Source organism: Zootermopsis nevadensis, unplaced genomic scaffold, assembly GCF_977971745.1.
Source record: "Zootermopsis nevadensis isolate Lab colony 2312 unplaced genomic scaffold, Znev_1.0 Znev_ptg000028l, whole genome shotgun sequence".
Taxonomy (NCBI): Eukaryota; Metazoa; Arthropoda; class Insecta; order Blattodea; family Termopsidae; genus Zootermopsis; species Zootermopsis nevadensis.
In genome coordinates, this window is record NW_028259160.1 from 15,179,421 (window position 1) to 15,198,981 (window position 19,561).

Below are 19,561 nucleotides of genomic sequence, written 5' to 3' on the forward strand. Positions count from 1 at the left end.
CTAGAAGTGAATAACCTACAGAGGAAGAAATTCGAGTACGTACACTTTGTAATCACATTCCTGTGCCAGTAGCGATCTTCGAAACGCGGTATAAGTGCACTGGCGCCGAAACACGCATCCTTTCATAAATCACTGCGATAATTTGGTGTGCTTGTTGGTTCCATCATCAGGGCGATGAGTGACATCGCCCTGATGATGGAGGCAGGAAGCACGTCTGAAACGTTGGTAAACTTCTACGAGACTACACGGCCCAAAAACCCAGAAGACAGCCATATATTCATAGTGACTGTCGTGAGAACCTCAAATCTCACAGTCGGAGTGTTCTTAAAATGTACATGACGATGACTGAAGGGCTCTCCTGTAGTTGGTAAATAAAGCTTGTTCGTGCGTAATCCGACGACAATCTGGGCCACCCAGTGGCCTGTGTGTGTGTGACATTTAGATTGGCCGTAGGAGCCTAAGGACGTTCCGGTTAGGAAAAAAGAAGCTGTTTTATGGCCCCTCGGCATATGAGAAATGTAATTGCCCGCGAAGTCCCATATTATTCTGTATACACGGAGCCGACGTGTTAATAGTTGCTTATCTGGTCGAGAAATTTACTATTTTTTGCTCAAAATTTCATTGTCGTGTCCAGAAAATCTGATCTTACTACAATCCAGTCTCCACTTTTACAGTTTTTTCTAAGATCCCTTTTAATAATATCTTCTCATCTACATATAGGTCTTCCAAATGGTTGCGCATATTTTAATATTTAGATTTCTAGAGAGGAGATCAGAATATAATAAATTCTGCGGACTGGTTCTTGACGGAAGACCTGGAGATACATACTCGCCATACTTTCGTAAGACAGGTTTCCCGACTAAAATTTTTTATGTAGTTGTTATTTCTCCCATACGAGTTTCGTTCCCATCCCGTTTTAACATCACAGATTAATCTAACTTAATGGCATCAGGTGACCTGGATAAATATTCAACTTTCGCGTTACGTAATAATATCACACATTCTGTGTTTACTTAATTCGTTCTGTGTCCATATAGTTTTATGGGCACGTGTTTTCAAACGCATGTACGACGAAAGTTAACAAGTTAAGGGCAATTTAGTTTCCCTCAAACCGATGTTGGCAGCACTGAGAAGACGACGGTAATAATACAAATGTAAACCTCATTGTCTTTGTACTGCAACTGATTTTAGACGTTTGAGAAGTGCGTAATGTTGTGTCATGTTTAACATCGCTGCTCCATTTATTGAATGCACTAAAGAACGCGGTTAGAACGCTGGCCTTGTAATCCTGGGGTCTCGGGTTCGATTCCCGGCGGTGCCCGAATTTATAACTTGTGTTGGGCAAGGCCGTGGTCTAGGCAACACGGAGTTTTCCTCCGTGGCATCCCAACAATTACTCCATTCACACACAGAAGAAGGCAATGGCAAACCACTTCTGGATCATCTGCCAAGAACGTATATGAACAGGTCCCAGTCCGAGAAAAGGATGGAAGGATCTTGTTCATATGGACCTGTCGTCAGACAGAACACTAAATAATAATAATAATATAATAACTAAAGAATAACAACGTTTGTGTTTGGAATTTTATGGTCACAAGGTATGAAAGTTATTGACATTGGCGATGTGAGCATAAGGCAGAGGGTAGTTCGCGATTGGGTTGAAAGATTTATTGGAGAGTGGATGAGTGTTGTTGCGCGTTGTGGGCGGCCTTCGACTGTAACGCGTGTTGAGATTAAGGCGCAGATCCATCAGCGTATCTGGGACAACCGAAGATAGAAACAGGAAAATCGTCCTGAGAAAACACCGTCTGTTACATGGCGCAACACCCCAGAAGACTGCTCATTGTGAGAACCTGAAATCTCATCTGGATTCAAGTTGCTCAGGGTAAAGTCTATTGGCGAGCTGTTGTGAGTACCAGACGAACTTTAGTGATCCATGATTTAACCGGGTGAGTAACTGTTAGCTTTTAAATTATGATTTTGCACCACACAGCGGTGTAGCCAGGTATTTAATAGCAGGGCGCTATAAATATGGGTAATAGTAAACTCTTTCCCACGTGTTAAAGGTTTATAGGCTGTAAGGAATGTCCCGGATAATTTTGTTATAAAACGTGAAGACACGGGACTTTGAATAATGTAATGGCCATAAACGTAGGTGGGAAAAGTTCTGGAAACTGCGTGCACTGTAAGAACACAATGGATCAGACCTGAGAGTTCCGTTTCAATATTAACACAGTCAGGTATTTTTAACTTGCAAAACCATAAATTACACAACGATTTTAAGAGAAAAAATACAATATGCGAATGTTGAGACGTTCGAAATATTTACCAAGCAGCGCTGTATACTTAGCGACCCTTAAAATTCTTCCTCTGGGATAGGAGACCAATTTTCACACCTATACGAAACAAGAGAAAAATCACGTTTTGTATAAATATTAACCCGAACGTCTGAATGTACGAAGGTGGGGTATGTTACGGGTTCTGAAATGAGTGGTAACAAACATTCCCCTAATGTACGCCATTTCGTGAAATCTTTTAAATCAAGATGAGACTCCAGGTTTTCACGGCGGTGAGTATGAAGATGGCTGTCTTCTGGGTTCTTGCGCTGTGTAGTCTGGTAGAAGTTTATCGACGTCAGAGGTTCAATTCCTACCTTAATTATCAAAGCGATCGCTCAGTCACTGATTGTTACTTCTTACAGAAATATCCTTAATCTGTTGGGCCCACATCGCGTTGTATGTCGTGAGGTGATGAACTACAACTTAAGTGTGTTGCCATGTGGTAAAGGTTGAGAAATGTTGAAATATATAATAGAATGAATTTTAGATTCGGATAAATTTATAAATTGGCCGTTTATTTTACATAATATTGAACTGATCACTTCGATAATAGTAAGACAGAACACCTTTTCTCTCTTCGCCGTCACCGATTGGTTGCTTTACGTGAGCGTTCTCATTTTCTTGGAATCCGATTGGTTAATAGGTGTAGTGGAGTAGGATGAGATAAAAAAAAAGAAAGGAAACTTTTGCTGCTTGTTTTGAAGTCCGACGCTGAGCCCAGGTTGGTTTAGTAGTGAAGTAAATGTGTGTTAGTGGTATAGCGGTGCCTAAGAACTTTCAATTCAGTCAGTGTTTGGACAGCCACCTTATGAGGTCAACTGTCTTCACAGCACCGATTCTAGAGTGACGACGTCGCCCGGACCACCGGGAAATTTAAGGCTTTGTGTTGACAGAAGTAATTTTGCGTATTTTGTCTACAGAGAAGTAGCTTAACTTCAGCTGATAGATTAAATCGTGTTTTACGTATTCGGCACCAGAATGGTAAGTGAAGGAATTCGACAAATGTTTATTTCTTTAGAATAAGTGGCATTGTTTCGTGTGAGCAAACTGAATAAATTGTTGAGAATTTTGAAAATAAGCTAAAAGTTCGGGGGACATCGAAATTCTTACGAATATGAAGCGAATAATTACGTTCTGTACTATGTATAAGATACCAGGTCAGTCACTGAAAAGCTCGAAGGATTAAAGAAATTTTAATTTAGTTAAGTAATGTATTTCTGTTGAAATTTTAAGACAGAAATTATTTTGAGAAGTTAATTATTATCTGGAATAAGATGCCAAACTTTATGGTCTTATAAGGAAATTCATTAGGTTTCGTGGCAAAAATTTTACGTATATTTTATGTTGCAGACGAGAAGTTAGTTTTTAAAATTATATTTGTTTGTTTGAAATTAAGACAAAAATGTTTTACAGTAAATAATCGGGCGTGGCGAAATTCGATATTACTGACCCGATGGTGAAGAGAGAGTAGTTTAATGAAGTCAGATTAACAAATTCATGTTCACATGAAGGCGACAGTACGATAAATGGACACCTAGGCCAAATATAGTCAAATGTGCATTGCTAATCCATCAGATTGTCTACACTTTCCAAAGCACATTTTAAGGCTTAATTAAAAACGAAATTAGAATGGAGTTTCAGCAAGTAACTTCTATATCTGAAATGTATTCCGAATACATATCGAACTACACACTGTAGTTAGTTTTTTTATTGCCGAATTTTAGAAAATGTTTACAAAATTTGTATGGGGCAACACATTTCGAATCTTATATTCTTTAGGTACACGGAGATGCATGTGGAAAATACGTACCTGCATTGCATCTACAATATCATCAACTTAATGATCGGGGTCCGATATAAATATACGAATAATTGCTATAAGGATGTAGACTAGTGTTAAAATACAGTGTGTCCCAAAAAGATGCACACACACACATTCAATAAATTAAATAAAGACGTTTTAATAAAATGAATCATTACATACGTCAGCATCGGCAGTTAGTGAATTAAGGAATCTGGCGTAGGTGTTCAAAATGACCGCGGTTGAGAGCGGACAGCAAAGTTGCTGCAGTGTGTATGTATTTTTGGGTCACTCTGTATATAATAAATATTTTTATCCGGAAAGATATTATGTCGACTATTTCTGTTAATTCTGTTCGGAAACAGTTGATAACTGAAAAGGAGGAACTGTCCGAATGAAAGTCCTTACAGAGCAGTGAAGTGTTACGTAAGTTGGTTCTTGTACCGAGGCTTTCCCTTCAGAAATAGGCATTTGTATGTTATGCGCTATGGCATCTAAATGCACTTGCGTGTAGTGTGGAGAAGTTATCTTCAGTAAGAGTAACTGTAGGGATTGTTTAGTGTCATTCTCTCGTGAAATCAGTAATCACGAATCGAACTATCGAGATATGTAAACCCATTGTTTTTTCCAATTGCTTTGTGTGGCTGAGAGACGTGATCTGCTATTTTAATACAAGGACATGAATTGTGTGTTTGAAAACAAAGTTCTTAAGGGAATGTTTGAACCTAAGAAGGCGAATTGAATGAGAAATTTAGGAGAAACCTAGCGATTTATGCAGGCCGCCTGACATCCTTAAAATCGCGAAGCAAAAGTCATGACTGGGAAACAACGGATTCATTTGGAACTTTGGCGGGGAAGTCTCTTGGCAAACAGGCATTTCAAAGAACGAGGAGACTGGACAATAACATTAATATTGATCACAGTAAATTGGATCTTTTGGATGGGAACTCTTACGAGTTTTTAATAGACCACGGAAGATTCCTTCCATACTCCTTTCAATTTGTGATTAACATCGTCCCATTTGAAGTACACAATCCATGTGCTTGGGAGCGCGTTGTTAAATGCACTGATATTTGCGTTAGTGTTGTATGCTATTGTTTAGTGTTACTAGAGTACATCTAATCTCAGATGGTACACTGCTGTCATGTCAGAAGACATGATATTCGTAACGAGTTTAATGCAATTTGTCTATTCATGTGTGTAATCTGTATGTATTTGAAATAGCTGACGATAAGCTTAAATAGAAGATCATCTAAATACTATTTCAAAGTTCAGTTCTTGTCGCAAAGACACAAAACGTAACCATTGCAAAGATCAATTGGCGGATGATGCTTAGGGAAATAGCAGCTGTTCATCTGAGAATCGTACGAAACCAGCAGATATAATCTGAGTTATTATACGATAAAGTAGGTGATTTGTAATTACCACTAGTTTTAAAAGAGCTAAATATAGTTAAATTCACAGTTAGGCTTTGAAGTGGTTTTTGTTTGGTTTTTCAGTGACGAACCATCGCTGTTTGCTCGATATTTACTTTGTTTGTTTCTGTTTTAGACATCGCGTTTTCTCGCTGCGTCACCTTTTGATGTTTACACTGTTAATCATTTGCGATTCCCATCGGAGTGTTTACACTAATCGGTCCTCTGAAACAACGCTACCAACTACCAACAAAGACTGATATTTCAGACCAGTAATTACGTTTACATTTCCTCAAAGTACTACAAAACATTTAGCAAGTTCTGTTCGCCTTGTTAGCCATGTTATTCTGGCTAACTAACGCTCTTAAAATAAAAATAAGATAAATAAAAAGTCCTCTGTATTACTTTTGTGGTTAATTATTACTGTATACACTGTAGCATACCAGAACCGACGAGAAGCTAGACAGGCCTAGCAGGTCTTGTGCCGTGTCTCAGCGTGTGGAGTACGCCATTGAACAACGAAAGTAAGACAAAAGACTTTTTGTTTTTCACTGTTGAAAGTGTTAGCCGGGGTAACACGGTTAACATGAAATCTCTGCGCACGTGCGCAAGTATTTTTAATGTATTAATTGTGATTTATGATTCACAGACAGGACATTTCTCACAGAGTACCAGTTTCTTAACCTTATTTTCATTATTATCCCCTAATGAGAACGAAGGAAGTATTTTTACGACAGGCAGCCTTCATACGATTTCTCCACATTTGTTGTCTTTCTTCCGAAGGAACATTTTAATAAATATTTTCTGACTTGGCAAACAGATGTGCGTTGTGTCGAAACCGGCAACCCGTGTCTTGCAGAGTAGGTCATATTTCCATATTTTCATTGCAATGAAAAGAATAAGTCACACGAGAAGTATAATAATGCCTTGATACAAAAGTCGTGCGAGATTTGTGAAGAAAGTGTATGATTTTTTTTTATCAAACTTAGAATGTAATTCTCGTGCATTCTTTGCACGAAGTGCAGTGGAGTCGTAACTGTTACGCTGTTTTATCTCCGCGACCACTTAACAGATTTCGATTAAATTTGGGTGTTGTGTTTCATCACTGAAAGCTCTATGGTAAATTTAGTCTTCATTCATACAATTATTATTTTTTACAATGGAGTTAAATTTTTAATGTAAATCGAGGGTATGAGGGACTTGTAAATTTATAATTCTTTATATGACGGACGCTTACTGTCCTTACCTTAAAATTATCTGTATCCTGTATCAACACGTAGCTTTAAAACGTTCTTCATTTGTAACGTAGAGCAAAATGACAAGACAGTGTTTGTCGACTCTGAATCAGTCCACGTCAGTCAACATATTTTGAAGAAAGATGGCTAATGGTCACATTTACTACTAAGACTTGACCTTCAAATTGAAACACTTAAATCCACATTTGTTTTAATCATATTATTATGCGCGTTTACAGGCCAGCGGAGTGGTTATTAAAGTCGCTCAGTCTGTCCGTCTGTCTGTACAAATATCTAAAATGATTATAGTTAAGTGTTAATTTATAATAAGTCTAGACAAGTTAAAGCTTTTATATGGCATTAGACCATAGGACAAAGAGGCTTCATATTCACCCACAACTGACAGATATTCACTGAGCATATGGAGTAATTTAAGTTTCTAGATTAATTCGTGCTTCTAGTAGCTGTGATTTGCATCAGGGCTCACAGCGACTTATCTCAAAACCGTGCTTAATCTTCCTCGCCATTCGGACTGTCAGAGAGATTAAAGGAATAAATGTTAGTATGATGTGTAATGGGAAATATTTAGCCGCTGACATATAACTGAAATAGTCGCTAGTCATAAAATAGACTCTTATCTACCCAGGTTTGTCCTGTAACTTAAAGTCAATTAAAGTTTTGATACCTGCGCTTATCGTAGCTGAGAACAACGAGTTCATGTTTCGTTAAGTGGCTGGTTCTTTAAAGCATGTTGTACTAATTAGACGGGTCGAGTTGTTTCTGATGCGATGATGTATGCCATCATCATCGTCGTCATCATCCGTGGAGAGTGTCTTCACGAAGAACTCTTCAGTAACAACAATACTTTATGAGGAAAAGAAAGAAATGAATCTCCGTCCGCTATGTGACATAATTCTTTCTACGTGATCAACCAAGCGGCCCAAAGAAAAATACGTTCTGTAATGTTGTGGTAACTGCATGAACTTTAATAAAGATAGGACTTCTCGGTGTAATGATCAACGTCACTGCTTAATCATCACATCTGTAGAGGACGAAATGGAACTTCCGATTTCCAGACGAATCTAATCATTTTTACATCTAGCGTGGATATAGTCCAGTAAGGAAAATTTCACGACCAAGATTTATGTCAGGTTAGTTGGAAATTGTTTTAAGTTTCGGTTTAATTTCTTTAACGTGACAAAGAAATGAATAATCACTGAAGTTTAGTTTACTCCGTGCCATCCAACCGCTCAGTGGACCATGTTTCCTGGTGTAATCGTTTTGAAGCTGGGGGACAAGCGCCTCTGAAACGTCGGTAAACAGCGCAACAACCCAGAAGACGGCCATATTCATATCATGTCCACCGTGAGAACACGAAATCTCATATAAGAACTGATTGAAATTCTGACCTACACTGACTGTCAGCTTTTTGATACTACTGACCCACTGACTCTCTTACTGGAGCACGCAAGTAACCGGGAGGCACAACTTTGTGTGGAGAGCTCAAGGCTCACAGGCCCAGGGTTGTCAAAACGCGGGCCGCGGGCAGAAGGATGCTAGGGTGTTATTTTACATACTTCGTTAGAACTGATGCTCATTTATTGTAGATGCAAGCGAATTTCCTCCACGTAAACGGTGATAGTGATTGAACTGGGAAAACGGCGCTGAAACCTGGCGACCCTAATATTAAAATGCATCTTACATAATAGTAAAATTTACAATTCGTACGATGTTAATATTTTATATTCTATCGATCGTCTATATGTTATTAAAATTACAGCGATTCGGAAGTAACTTCTACTTCCGTCTTCAGGAGAAAGCAGGACACAAATCTTATCTCTTGGACCCCTTGGTCGAGCTAATGTAAATACCGGGTGGACGGAAATATAATTTATGGAGCCCCTACTATACGTAAGCAAATTGCTGTTTTAATTAGCTCCAACTTGATGTAAGGAAGTCAGGTGGGGCCACTGTAGATATATCAGCCACACTTGGTCTGGATCAGAGTGGGGTCCAGTGAATACGTCGATGAATTTTTCGAGTTTCATGAAAAGCAGGGTGTGTCTTGGCCAGGTGAGAAACTATCAGTTACTCTGCATGGATTTTGTTCAGTGTATTTGGACTAGTCACACAGTTAAAAGCAATGCTAAATGTTTATTACTAATTATGTTAATTTTTGTTCTTTAAGTCTGTTGAAACGAAACCGCCCAGGTTTGATAATAGCCCTACTCGATCCCCGAATTAATATAATTGTACATCCCTGGCATAGTTTCCCACTCGTACCCTTCGTACAACGTCGGTAGTTCAGATTTGGCATTGTCAGTGATACTGATTTTAGTGAAAAGTCGTTAGGTTACACGTCTGAGTGTTGAGAGTACTTTTTAAAGTTGAGACAGAGTCAGGAATTTATGCAACTCAAAGCACTATAACGGTACGTGAGTCTGTCTTTTCACTTTCCTCAAACGACGACACTTCTTTCTAGATACTTTGCTATCAGCAACCAGTAGATGCATCGAACAGCACTTAGCAGCTTCCCGTTAAATGGGAGTGGAATTTGTCGATGTAGTTTGTCATTCGCTTCAATGTGCTTTATCGGTAAACCGTCTACCAGCTTGAAAGCACTGATGCTTCTCTGTTTTCCACACCCTGCCCCACCGAAAGGATATTAATAAAGTTCACTCATCACCCATCATTGTAAATGCAAACGTGAGCGTAAGGATTATATTTTGCTGTCTGATATTACTCACCGTTTACGAGTATTCGCTTGATGTTTAATTTCGTCCGGATCACTCGAAACTGGTAAAAGAAATTACTCTATCATCATAAAATATGTTTTGGTTACTATTTTGTACTTTGAAGGAAAAGCCTGTGATACAGACGTTTGTAAAACTTGCCCAGGACAACGTTTCGTCGTAAAAGACGATACGAATTTTACAAAGAAGCCGATATTTCATGTTAACCGTTTTAGTCCGGCTAACACTTTAAAAAAAAAGCCTTCTGTCTGATAAGATAAAATGCATCGTTAGCCAGCTTCAGCCAGGCGCTTGCGTATATCGTAAGCCTCAACTAGCTGGCTAATAACACCCTGCGTCCGTCGACAAACACTTATGTGCACGTGCTATGTCTATTGCGATTGTAAATTAATAATTAAAAGATACAGGTTTACAGAATTTCGGGCAGTATATTTACTCCTGCCTTCATCGCTGTCTATTCAGTTGGAATGAAACGCACTCTCGCTTGTCTACCGTTATCTGAACACCGTTAGGAACAGTCGGTGATCAAGGCTGAGCTGCTGCAGCGACCAGGAACCGGCCCTACTGGGTGTGCAAAAAGTAGGCTACTCGTATTAATTTCTTTGAATCACAAATTATAGTCGTAATGCTGTTATTTGTTATTGGTTTCTTAATTGACTCGACGAAGGTTTCTCGCCTCCATCTTCAGGGTGATATAATCGGTACGAACGTGGAAACCAACAGAATTTTAAGATGAGGTAACTTGCCATGTCTGACATTCATTTAGTAGTCAGTCACTTACAGTGATTTTTCTCCGCGTTTGCGTTGAGGTCTTTAACTAGAGGCGTCAGACGTTTAGCTGGTCATGAAACGGAAGGAAGGAAAATGTAGAGGAAGGAGGAGAGGACACTTATTTAATAAACATTTCTTCTCTTAATGTCTTTTGCGATATTTTATATTACTATTTTATTTGTTTTGGACTCTGTGAATCGTCTGTTCAATATCGTTTTAAAAAGTCTAAAAAATCGCCACGTTTTCGCCTTCAGGTAAAAAAAGGGAGACGAATTCTCTTTTGAATCCGGTATGCGACCTACTCCTGGTCTCTGGTCCACTGACGAAGGAAGATCCACAATTTGAAACGCTGTAATTTTTTTAGAAAAGGTTCAACAGTCGATGATTAAGTCCGAAAGAAAGAAATGATTATGCAAGCAATATTAATCAGTATTTGAACTCTACAGGGCAGTATTTGCCGAGGAGACAAGTCATTCAGTTGCCTTAGAAAATTCATCTACCGTAGAGAGAACGAAAAAGTACTTTTATGGTAACACAGAAAAGGCTGTGTTTCGTTAAAACAAAAATAAAGCATGAATCATTCTCTCTGCATTGTTTAGGCAACAATACAGCAAGATCTTGTATCAAAATCCCATATTCAGCAAGGTTAGAAAAGCAGGACATAACCTTAAAACCTGAAGTAACTCCTCGCATATCAAACAGTATGTACAAGGTAAATTGGCTTTAAATTAAGATCTATCTTTTTTCCTTCCTTCCTTTCGTTAAATGTGTAGATGAATGAAGATATTAATGACCTTTGATACATCTGGAATCGTCTCCCGCAGTTCCTTCCTTCGGGGCCGCTAAGTAGGACCTTCGTGACGCCTGCCCCGATGTCGGTCTCTTCAACTCATACCTCGGCCCTTTTAGTTTCCTTTCATATATTTTACCCACACGTTTGTTCAGATATCTGCCGCGACTTCGTAAGCAAAAATTCCTTCTGATAAGTCAAATCCATGTCGAATGTTAATCGCCGGTTTCTCTCCCAGAATGTCCGAACTCAATCCCGGAGCAGAGAAAAGTATTTATTAAAGCGACACTGCGCCAAATTATTTTTCTATGACTTCCGTCTTGATCCAAGATTCTCAAGTAAGACTCCAGTGCAAGAGGACTTTGTTAAATCCACTCCAATCATCATGAATGTGCGGAATAACCTTTTTGCACCATGGTTAGATTCCTACGTTAGATTCTATGTCTCCTTTTCCCGAAAAACATTCATATTCACTGTTTCTTTTTACTGTTCCGTAAGCCCGAATTTATAACTTGTGTTGGGCAAGGCCGTGGTCTAGGCAACACGGAGCTTTCCTCCGGGGGCTTCCCCGGTTTCTCCGTGGCATCCCAACAATTACTCCATTCACACACAGAAGAAGGCAATGGCAAACCACTTCTGGATCATCTGCCAAGAACGTATATGAACAGGTCCCAGTCCGAGAAAAGGATGGAAGGATCCTGTTCATATGGACCTGTCGTTAGACAGAACACTAAATAAATAATAATAAAACTAACACTATATAGCGCGATGTCATAGAGTGATTGATAAATGATGAATTTGGAAAGATATGGAAGGAAACGGTCGTGGCCTTTTGTTTCGGAATTGTCTGCAGGGATTGAATAAAAGTATGAGAATTCAAGATTTGAACTCAGATCCTCTAGAATATGAAGACATTCTTCTGTTTGGTCGTGGATTTATGTATTTACGTCTTCCAGACACAAAGACGTCGAGGTATAAGCGTCAACAGTGAACGTGTGGCTTAAGAGTTGATGAGCCTCTGAGGCTCCCATACGAACGTACCAACTTTCTAAATGGAAATCATGAACGTAATAGTTGGCAGCCATATTGTTGCAGTGCCGTGTGCATCCAGCTGATGGCACATTTACGACCAACATGGCGGCATTTACTGAATACGTATCAGGACGATGCGCAAAATAGTACAGCAGCGATAGTTGGTGTGACGTATTTCGATGCTAATTTAAATGGCGTATCACTTGAATTAAATATTTATAATTTCAGAATCAAATATGAGTCGGCCAAGGTCAGTGATACCTGAGAAAGAAGAAGCAGTTGTTGTTATTGTTTAAGTAATCAGTAGCGCATGCGCGTTTGATCATTGGTGAGAAATACGAGTTGCTTCATTCCGCATTCTTTACATTGAGTTTCGTTGTGCGTATTCGTAAATTTAATTAAACGTCGTGTTTAGATTTAGTGTTTCGTGTTGCATAAGTCGACTGGAAATGTGCGTTGCGTGTGTTCGTAAATCGACTCGCTCTGTTTCCGTTGTGGCTGGGCGTGGTAGAGTCGCTTTCAGAATTACACTGACGCTGATTGGATAACGTATTTTGATTTAAGTGCACATGAACCTGTCAGATTATGAAACTCGTTATACACACAGACAGACAAATTAAAGCACCAGTTATTTCTCGGGATAATTTCTTAAATTGTATTCATGTGATGAATGTTAAAAAAATTATCCGATTTCCGTCAGTGGACACCTGTACTACGAGGTATGCCAAATAGCGAACAATACACCTGGAAGAATGTTTACTCAAACTGATAGGCACACGTTTCTTACTGTTCCCACTCTGTCATGACGTTCGGTATAAAACACCCTGTGTTTAACACATTAACGCCACCTACTAATAATATCTGTTAGGTGGGAAATGGGTCACAGACGTCATTATATCAGATTTCTCAGCCTAAACGCCTTGCAGCTGTAGGATCGTCCTTGACACTGACTCGTGTCAACAGGGTGTGTCACAAAGCCGAGCTTCAAATAATTTTCATCGAGAATGTTTGTATTGCAATGTTGCTCTGAACTTTTATTCGGGTGGGAGCCGTCTGAACCTATGCCAAGTTACTGACAATCCTGAGATTTTACATGTTTTTCCTCAATATCTTTAAGAGGGATGTTTGTGTTATGTTCTGAAATAGGTCATGTCCCTTCCTGCTCAACTCATTTCGATGATGTAGATCTATAACCGATGTAGTTGAACCAGCGTCATCTGTCCAAACCGTAGTTCGATTACGTCCAATGAAGAGATACCACTTTCGGAATCTAATGGAAGAAGGGGTTATAACACTGAAATTGACCTCAGATTGATAGCGTGAAGATGTGACTCTGGATTCATCTGGCTTCGGATAGGAACCAGTGGCTGGCTTCTGTGAACACAGTAACGATGCTTTGTGTTCCATAAAAGGAGAGGAATTTCTTCAGCTGAGTGACTGCCATGTTCACAAGAATTACTCTGCTCTGTCGTGATACTGATTAGTTAGGTCCAAGTACACTTCTATAATTAATTCGTCCGTCCAGTACAGCCATCTTTAAGATTTATTATTCGTGTTTATGAGGTCGATTGCAAGTTTGCGAATCTGTACGGTCTGTAAGTTTCTCTGTTTGACTCAGTGGTGACCTGAATTCCTTAAACAGACTCTGCCATTATAACAATGCTTGCTGAATATTCGCTAAAGGAATTGACGCTGGCTTTAGAAAGTTTTTGTATGCTCAGGCATAAGTAATGAGTGTACATACGAACATTCATGAATAGCGTATGTTAGTTCAGCAAATGTCATAATATATTCCATCTTAGTATTATCCTCTCATGTAGTTACAGATCTTTGAAGCATTTCTTTTACCGTGTATGGATTTCAATTACTCTTTTCATTCACAGTGCTTTGTTACCATTAGTTAAAGTAGTCCCCGGTACTTAATTAAGCTTTTTACCATGAAGACGTATGGGGAAATGGAACCGTAACTCCACACATTCTTAACCTAGGCATCAGATATAGCAAAAAAATAAGTTTTACCGTGGGTGCTCTTTGAAAAAGGAGGCTGCGTGGACCCCAGAGTGGTCTGGATGCCCGGGCAGAAATAATATTCTGTGACCCAGCCGGAAACCGAATCGTGGTCTTCCATTTTGTAGCCTCGTCACTGTACAGACTGAGGTACCCCGACTCCAACAATATTCGGCGAAGAAGACCAGAAATTATGGACCTCCTCGTGTAATTGTCTCCAGTCCCCTGTTACTTATTTTCAGTCGGGTCCAGTTTTATACTGACGTCATCATCTTATACCTGGATTTGTATGTCCATTGAGTGAACATCAAGGATAACAAGAATGCAAATTGCAAAGAATATACACAGAAAACGTGCGCGTTCGAATGGTATAAGTGTGCATTTAACATGACAGTAACCATTTCCGTGTTGATATTTTTGAAAATATCGTTCTCTCATTATTCCCTCGGTATTTTTTAAATTTAATTTTTTGAAACCTGCACATTGTTAACCAAAGAAATGACTCGACAGGTTTCATGAGGCACGTAAGTGTTTGCGGTGAAGAAGTTGGATTCAGTAGGACCACTGCATCCAATTTGTAGCGTGTTAACTGTTAAAGGAAATATTTATACAACGAAAATATTAAGAACGCCATAAATGACGATGCCTTTTACAGTTGTCTCTGTTTTATGACGCTCTTTTACCATGATGGAATTCGTACCATTGCGGAGACTTGTCATTCAGGATACAGAACTTCTGTCAGCGTCACTTCCGCCAGGTCTCGCGATGGGGCACGACTTTCGCCGAGTTCCTGCTTGCGTAGTTCTGAGGTGTGGAATTATCCCCTCCCGCTACAACCCGTCAGGTTATATGCTTGACAGGAATGTATTGCTTTAAACTATGAGGGTATGTAACAACACATCTGAAGGCCGTGTGTTTGAAACCAGATGACCATTTATAAATTACGACTTTTGCATATAAGCAGGACCTGTCTGATATCTCTCGTGGAAATACCTAATGACTCTTGGGAAGCCACGTCTCATTGCAGTACTCACGATAGCCAGTCACTGGATCTTACCCTGAACCAGTCCACTTCCAAACATTAAGATACATTTTAGTATCATCCTCCCATCTACACCTAAGTTCCTCAAGTAATTATTGCCTTTAGGTTTTCCATCTAAAATGTTGTGTGAGTCTCCCAAATAGGCTTAGTAGTTGATGAGGAATATAAATTATGAAACGAGATTTTAAGTTTTTACAGCGACCAGTATGGTGGTGACTGTCTTACGGGATGTTGCGGCGTGTAGTCTGGTAGAAATTAATCGACGTTTTAGAGATTCTTATTGCCTCCATCATCAGGACGATAATTAAGCAGTCCGCGAAAAGGTGGATTGAAATATAGGAACAGGTCAGACGAAGAAGAACATGTAAGTTTCTGTTTTTATACGATTCTGTTCCCGGGGCAATGCGAATAAGAAGGTAATTTTTTAGTGTACCATTACAGTCTGGTAACAGTGATCAGACTGTTCCATTATATAAGGGGAGGTCAGTCATGCCCGATTATATGTGGACCAGTACGTAATACCAAGTGGACAGGAATTCACACTCACCACTGTATTGTGAGGAAAGGAAAAAGGGGCATTTAAAGCGATCGGGCCTCGGCCAGATTTGGCTGGCTGAGAGAATGTTAAACGAGTCGTAACTCCACCATTCACAATTATTCTTGAGGCTGTGATAGTCATTCAGGCAGTAAAATTCCCCACCTTTTTATATAAACCGAAAGTTCATTGCCGTTATAACTGTTATCCTCCCTGAGCTAGTTGAATCTAGTCCACTCCCATCATTGCATTTTTGTAAAATCCATTTTAATGTTATCTCAGTCTTACACGCACTGCAGAACAGACGAAAAGCTACGTCATTACTGGTGTGAAATATAAACATTTAATTACAGAACAATTAAATGTCAAGAAATTCAATTCGCAGCAGATTTTAAAATATATGCAGCAAATGTCAGCGTAGATTTTAGCACATATTTTAAGGCTTGTTTTTAACCTGGCACTACAAGCGTTAACCCCAGTATATGAGCATAATTACATAAGACGAATGACTGAATTATATTTTGACTGCAGTCGAAGGTAGACGCTAATCTGGAGCTAAACTTAACACTAAGCTCGACTATTGGTACATAATTCTAACAAAGGAGAGATATTAGTTGGTTGACTCTGTTTAAGGAAACAGTGCCTGTTTACATTGCAACTCTTGCGAAACCCATAATTAGGTCTACAAAATGCAGAGTTACTGGTTATTACAGCAGATGGTACATATAGTTACCACTAGCCCTTAACGAATTAAACACAAGTTAACTAATGTGTGGAGCTCTGCATCCATATTTGCTGCTGGTGCGTGAGCATAGGTAAAACTTTACCGATCGAATTTTCTTAACAAAGGCGTGGTTTCTGAGTAGGGACACCCCTGGTGATATCATTAGTGCTTAGAAAATAAAAAGAACAATGACAGTAAGCGGTAACAGAATAGTCAAGGTTGTGGTCGGTCTGGGAGCGGTGTAGGGAACTGGAGCGGACCCCAAGGTTGGAACCACGCCCTATCAGCAATGCGGGGCTTGAACCCAGGGCGGCCGTGCAATATATGCTCACTTGCAGGACTCGGAAAGAAATATTCTCTGTGCAGAGCCCACTGACAAACTCACATCTACAGAATGAAATTCAAAATCAGGTCTCTTAAAACATTAGTCGACGATGAACCATCTTTATGTGATTCAAGATTCTCACGACTGTCAAGATGTCGATGTTGGACAGTAACGCCATATTGTCTTTTAAATAGATACCAACTTTTCGGAGGGATATACTGTCTCCATCTTTAGGGCGTTAAATCCAGAAGACCAGCATCGAAATCTCCACATTGAGAACTTTACTGACTGGATGGAACTGAGCCAGCAGTGGTCAAGAACTCGATCTCTTGTCGGTTCCTACTAGGCGGATGTCCGATACACTGACCTTCAGTGCAGGTTGTTACGACCTTCCTCTGAAAAATGTCACGGTTTAGCTTGGCACTGCCGCCAGCAGGAGCGTGAAACAGTATTCAAGATAAACCAAGGTTCAAAAATGCCCCTGGGTTTTATAGTAATATCCTTGTGGCTTAGTCCAAGTTTCTAGAATTGAAATACAGCGGGCAGACTAATGATCGTTTTGTATCGATCCAGACGAAAATTAAGGAGACTTCATTTATTGTCTTCTAACCTACGCCAGGGTCTTCAACGTTAGGTACAGTCATCAAGCGAGGTCCCTACCCGACACATTTTATTAAGAAATGTTATCCTCAGATATTTATACCTGGACCTTCTTGTATTTCTCTTCTGTCGTTCCGTATCTGTTCGTCATTTCTTCCAGTGTCCGATTTTTAACGCCTGCTGCGCAGACAACCCTTCCGGCCCGCGCGTAACGCGTGCTGCAGCTCAACAGGTGCTGCCGGTATGCAGTAGGGTGGGGTTTCAAGTAGGTGAAAGCTGCAGCCACAGAACTTCCACCTGTTAACTGCATATTAACACGACTTGGTGGTCTCATTAAGAAGAGGGACAGACTATTGTGACGCACACACCTGGATATTACAATACGTTGTCTCGGCCCAATTAGTTATAACGAGTTTTGAGATTCAAACGCCGTACAGTGCATTTATTGTACGACACATTACGTTAAGTTTCGCCGTTAAAAGTTTTAAGTAACATAAATATATTTATAAGATAGTGTAGTTGCATCATATTGTGATTTATTAAATTAAAATTAAATGATTTGGTTATTCCGTCAAATCACAATACATTGTGATTTGACGGAATAACCAAATAATTTAATTTTAATTAAATAAATATATTTGTCAGTGTCGTTAAAATAAGTTATTCATATATTTTTTTTTGAATTCAGGAATTCGAATTGCAGTTTCGTACTGTTACATCTGAACATCGTAATGCATTGCGTTACAATACTTGTTAGCTGGGTAAATGGTTCGTCGCGATTTGCGATAACACACCATCACTTTTCCTTTCTTTCGGCATGTCGGGAACTGGGTCAGTGTTCGTATTAGGCATAAGAACTGCATTCAGTGCGCATGCTTAAGTTAGCTCCGAACGCGAATTACTTTATGGTTTTCGCAAATACGTGTCCGTGGCACCAAAATAATGTTACGGTTGTGGAATTGTGAGTTTGAAGGTACAATTTCAACCGACGCACAGCTTTCTAATGCAGGGAATTCTTTTCCAGGTTGAATAATATTGCAAAATAAAGGGAATTGAACAGACGGCAGACTGTGAATGTACGAGAGTTGCATGACAGCCAAGTTTAAAAGCGTTGCCATAATTTACTATTTCTTCTCAAAATTGAAGCAGTTTGTGTTCCTTTCCCCCATTGCGACTGAAACGTGTGTCGTGTATGTTCCATGCACCCCGGTACAAAAACAGTAACACAATTCCTTTGTAATCTGTCTATATAATAAACAAATGCTGGTAGCTTTATTTGTTTGTTTGGTGATAATTTGCTGTTAAGGAATTTTGGACATTGTGCGATAATATTGTTGTGCGTTTACTTTAGATTTTCCGGTCATTCATGACGAATAATCAACTATCAATAATAATAATAATAATTCAATTCAATTATTTTTATTATATTAATAATAATAACAATACTTAACGTCATTGTATACTATTACTATATAACCAATGAAAATGGAAAAGCTTTGTTAAACAGTGTAAGATTAGAAGTTTTCATGGCGAATGAATGCAAGGGAATCTTCTCGAGTGATCAACCGTGTGAGAAAGGCGGAGATAATATCTTAATCCTCGCTTAACGCCATTGTCACTGCTGATCGCCCGAGAAGATTTCATTGCATTCTCTGAGTCATTCAATGGTATTAATGACGCAAACGTCTAAATATTAACATTTTGCTTACGCATAAAATAATATTTATTGGGTCGAATGACGGTGTTTAACAAATTAAAACTTCCTTTAGCCTACAATTATACTATTCGCAGTGATCAGTATCATTTTACAGATGAGCACAAGTATATTTATTATAGTTGACATTTAATAATCTACGATAGTACTGAAGAGGAAGCCATTTATGCCTGTTTGAATAAACTAGGCCTAATTGTGTTTGTTGACAGCACACGGACTGGAGTTACTCAACAACTAACAAAGGTCACTCACTGCAACGAGCAATTAGCAAGTCTGTCAGAGGGAAAGTTGAGTATTCACGTGGACAAATGTGGAAGGAATTACGTTCTTGGGTTCCGCTCGCAGTGACACCAGAACAACGACGTGAAGACGCGGGACAAAGAGCCGAATTACGTAACCAGGAACTATAATTACCAGCGTATTTTAAACGTCGTTAAATTTAGGTATCTCTGCGGGATCTCGCATCTGGGCGTTCCGT

The 19,561-nt window shown here is 39.3% G+C and overlaps 1 protein-coding gene across 2 annotated transcripts in view; it reads left to right on the top strand.

Annotated features, from left to right (window-relative positions):
- The window catches only part of Cht7 (chitinase 7), a 55,921-nt gene that overhangs the window by 5,658 nt on the left and 30,702 nt on the right, over positions 1-19,561 (top strand). Inside the window, exon 1 of one of the 2 annotated variants that reach the window (XM_022070189.2) lies at positions 3,065-3,320. The exons of the other annotated variant lie outside the window; for it this stretch is intronic. Within the exon in view, the coding sequence (XP_021925881.1) occupies positions 3,318-3,320 (3 nt within the window). The 5' untranslated portion in view covers positions 3,065-3,317. Of the gene's footprint in view, positions 1-3,064; positions 3,321-19,561 lie in introns of those variants that run through there. 2 annotated transcript variants of the gene reach the window in all.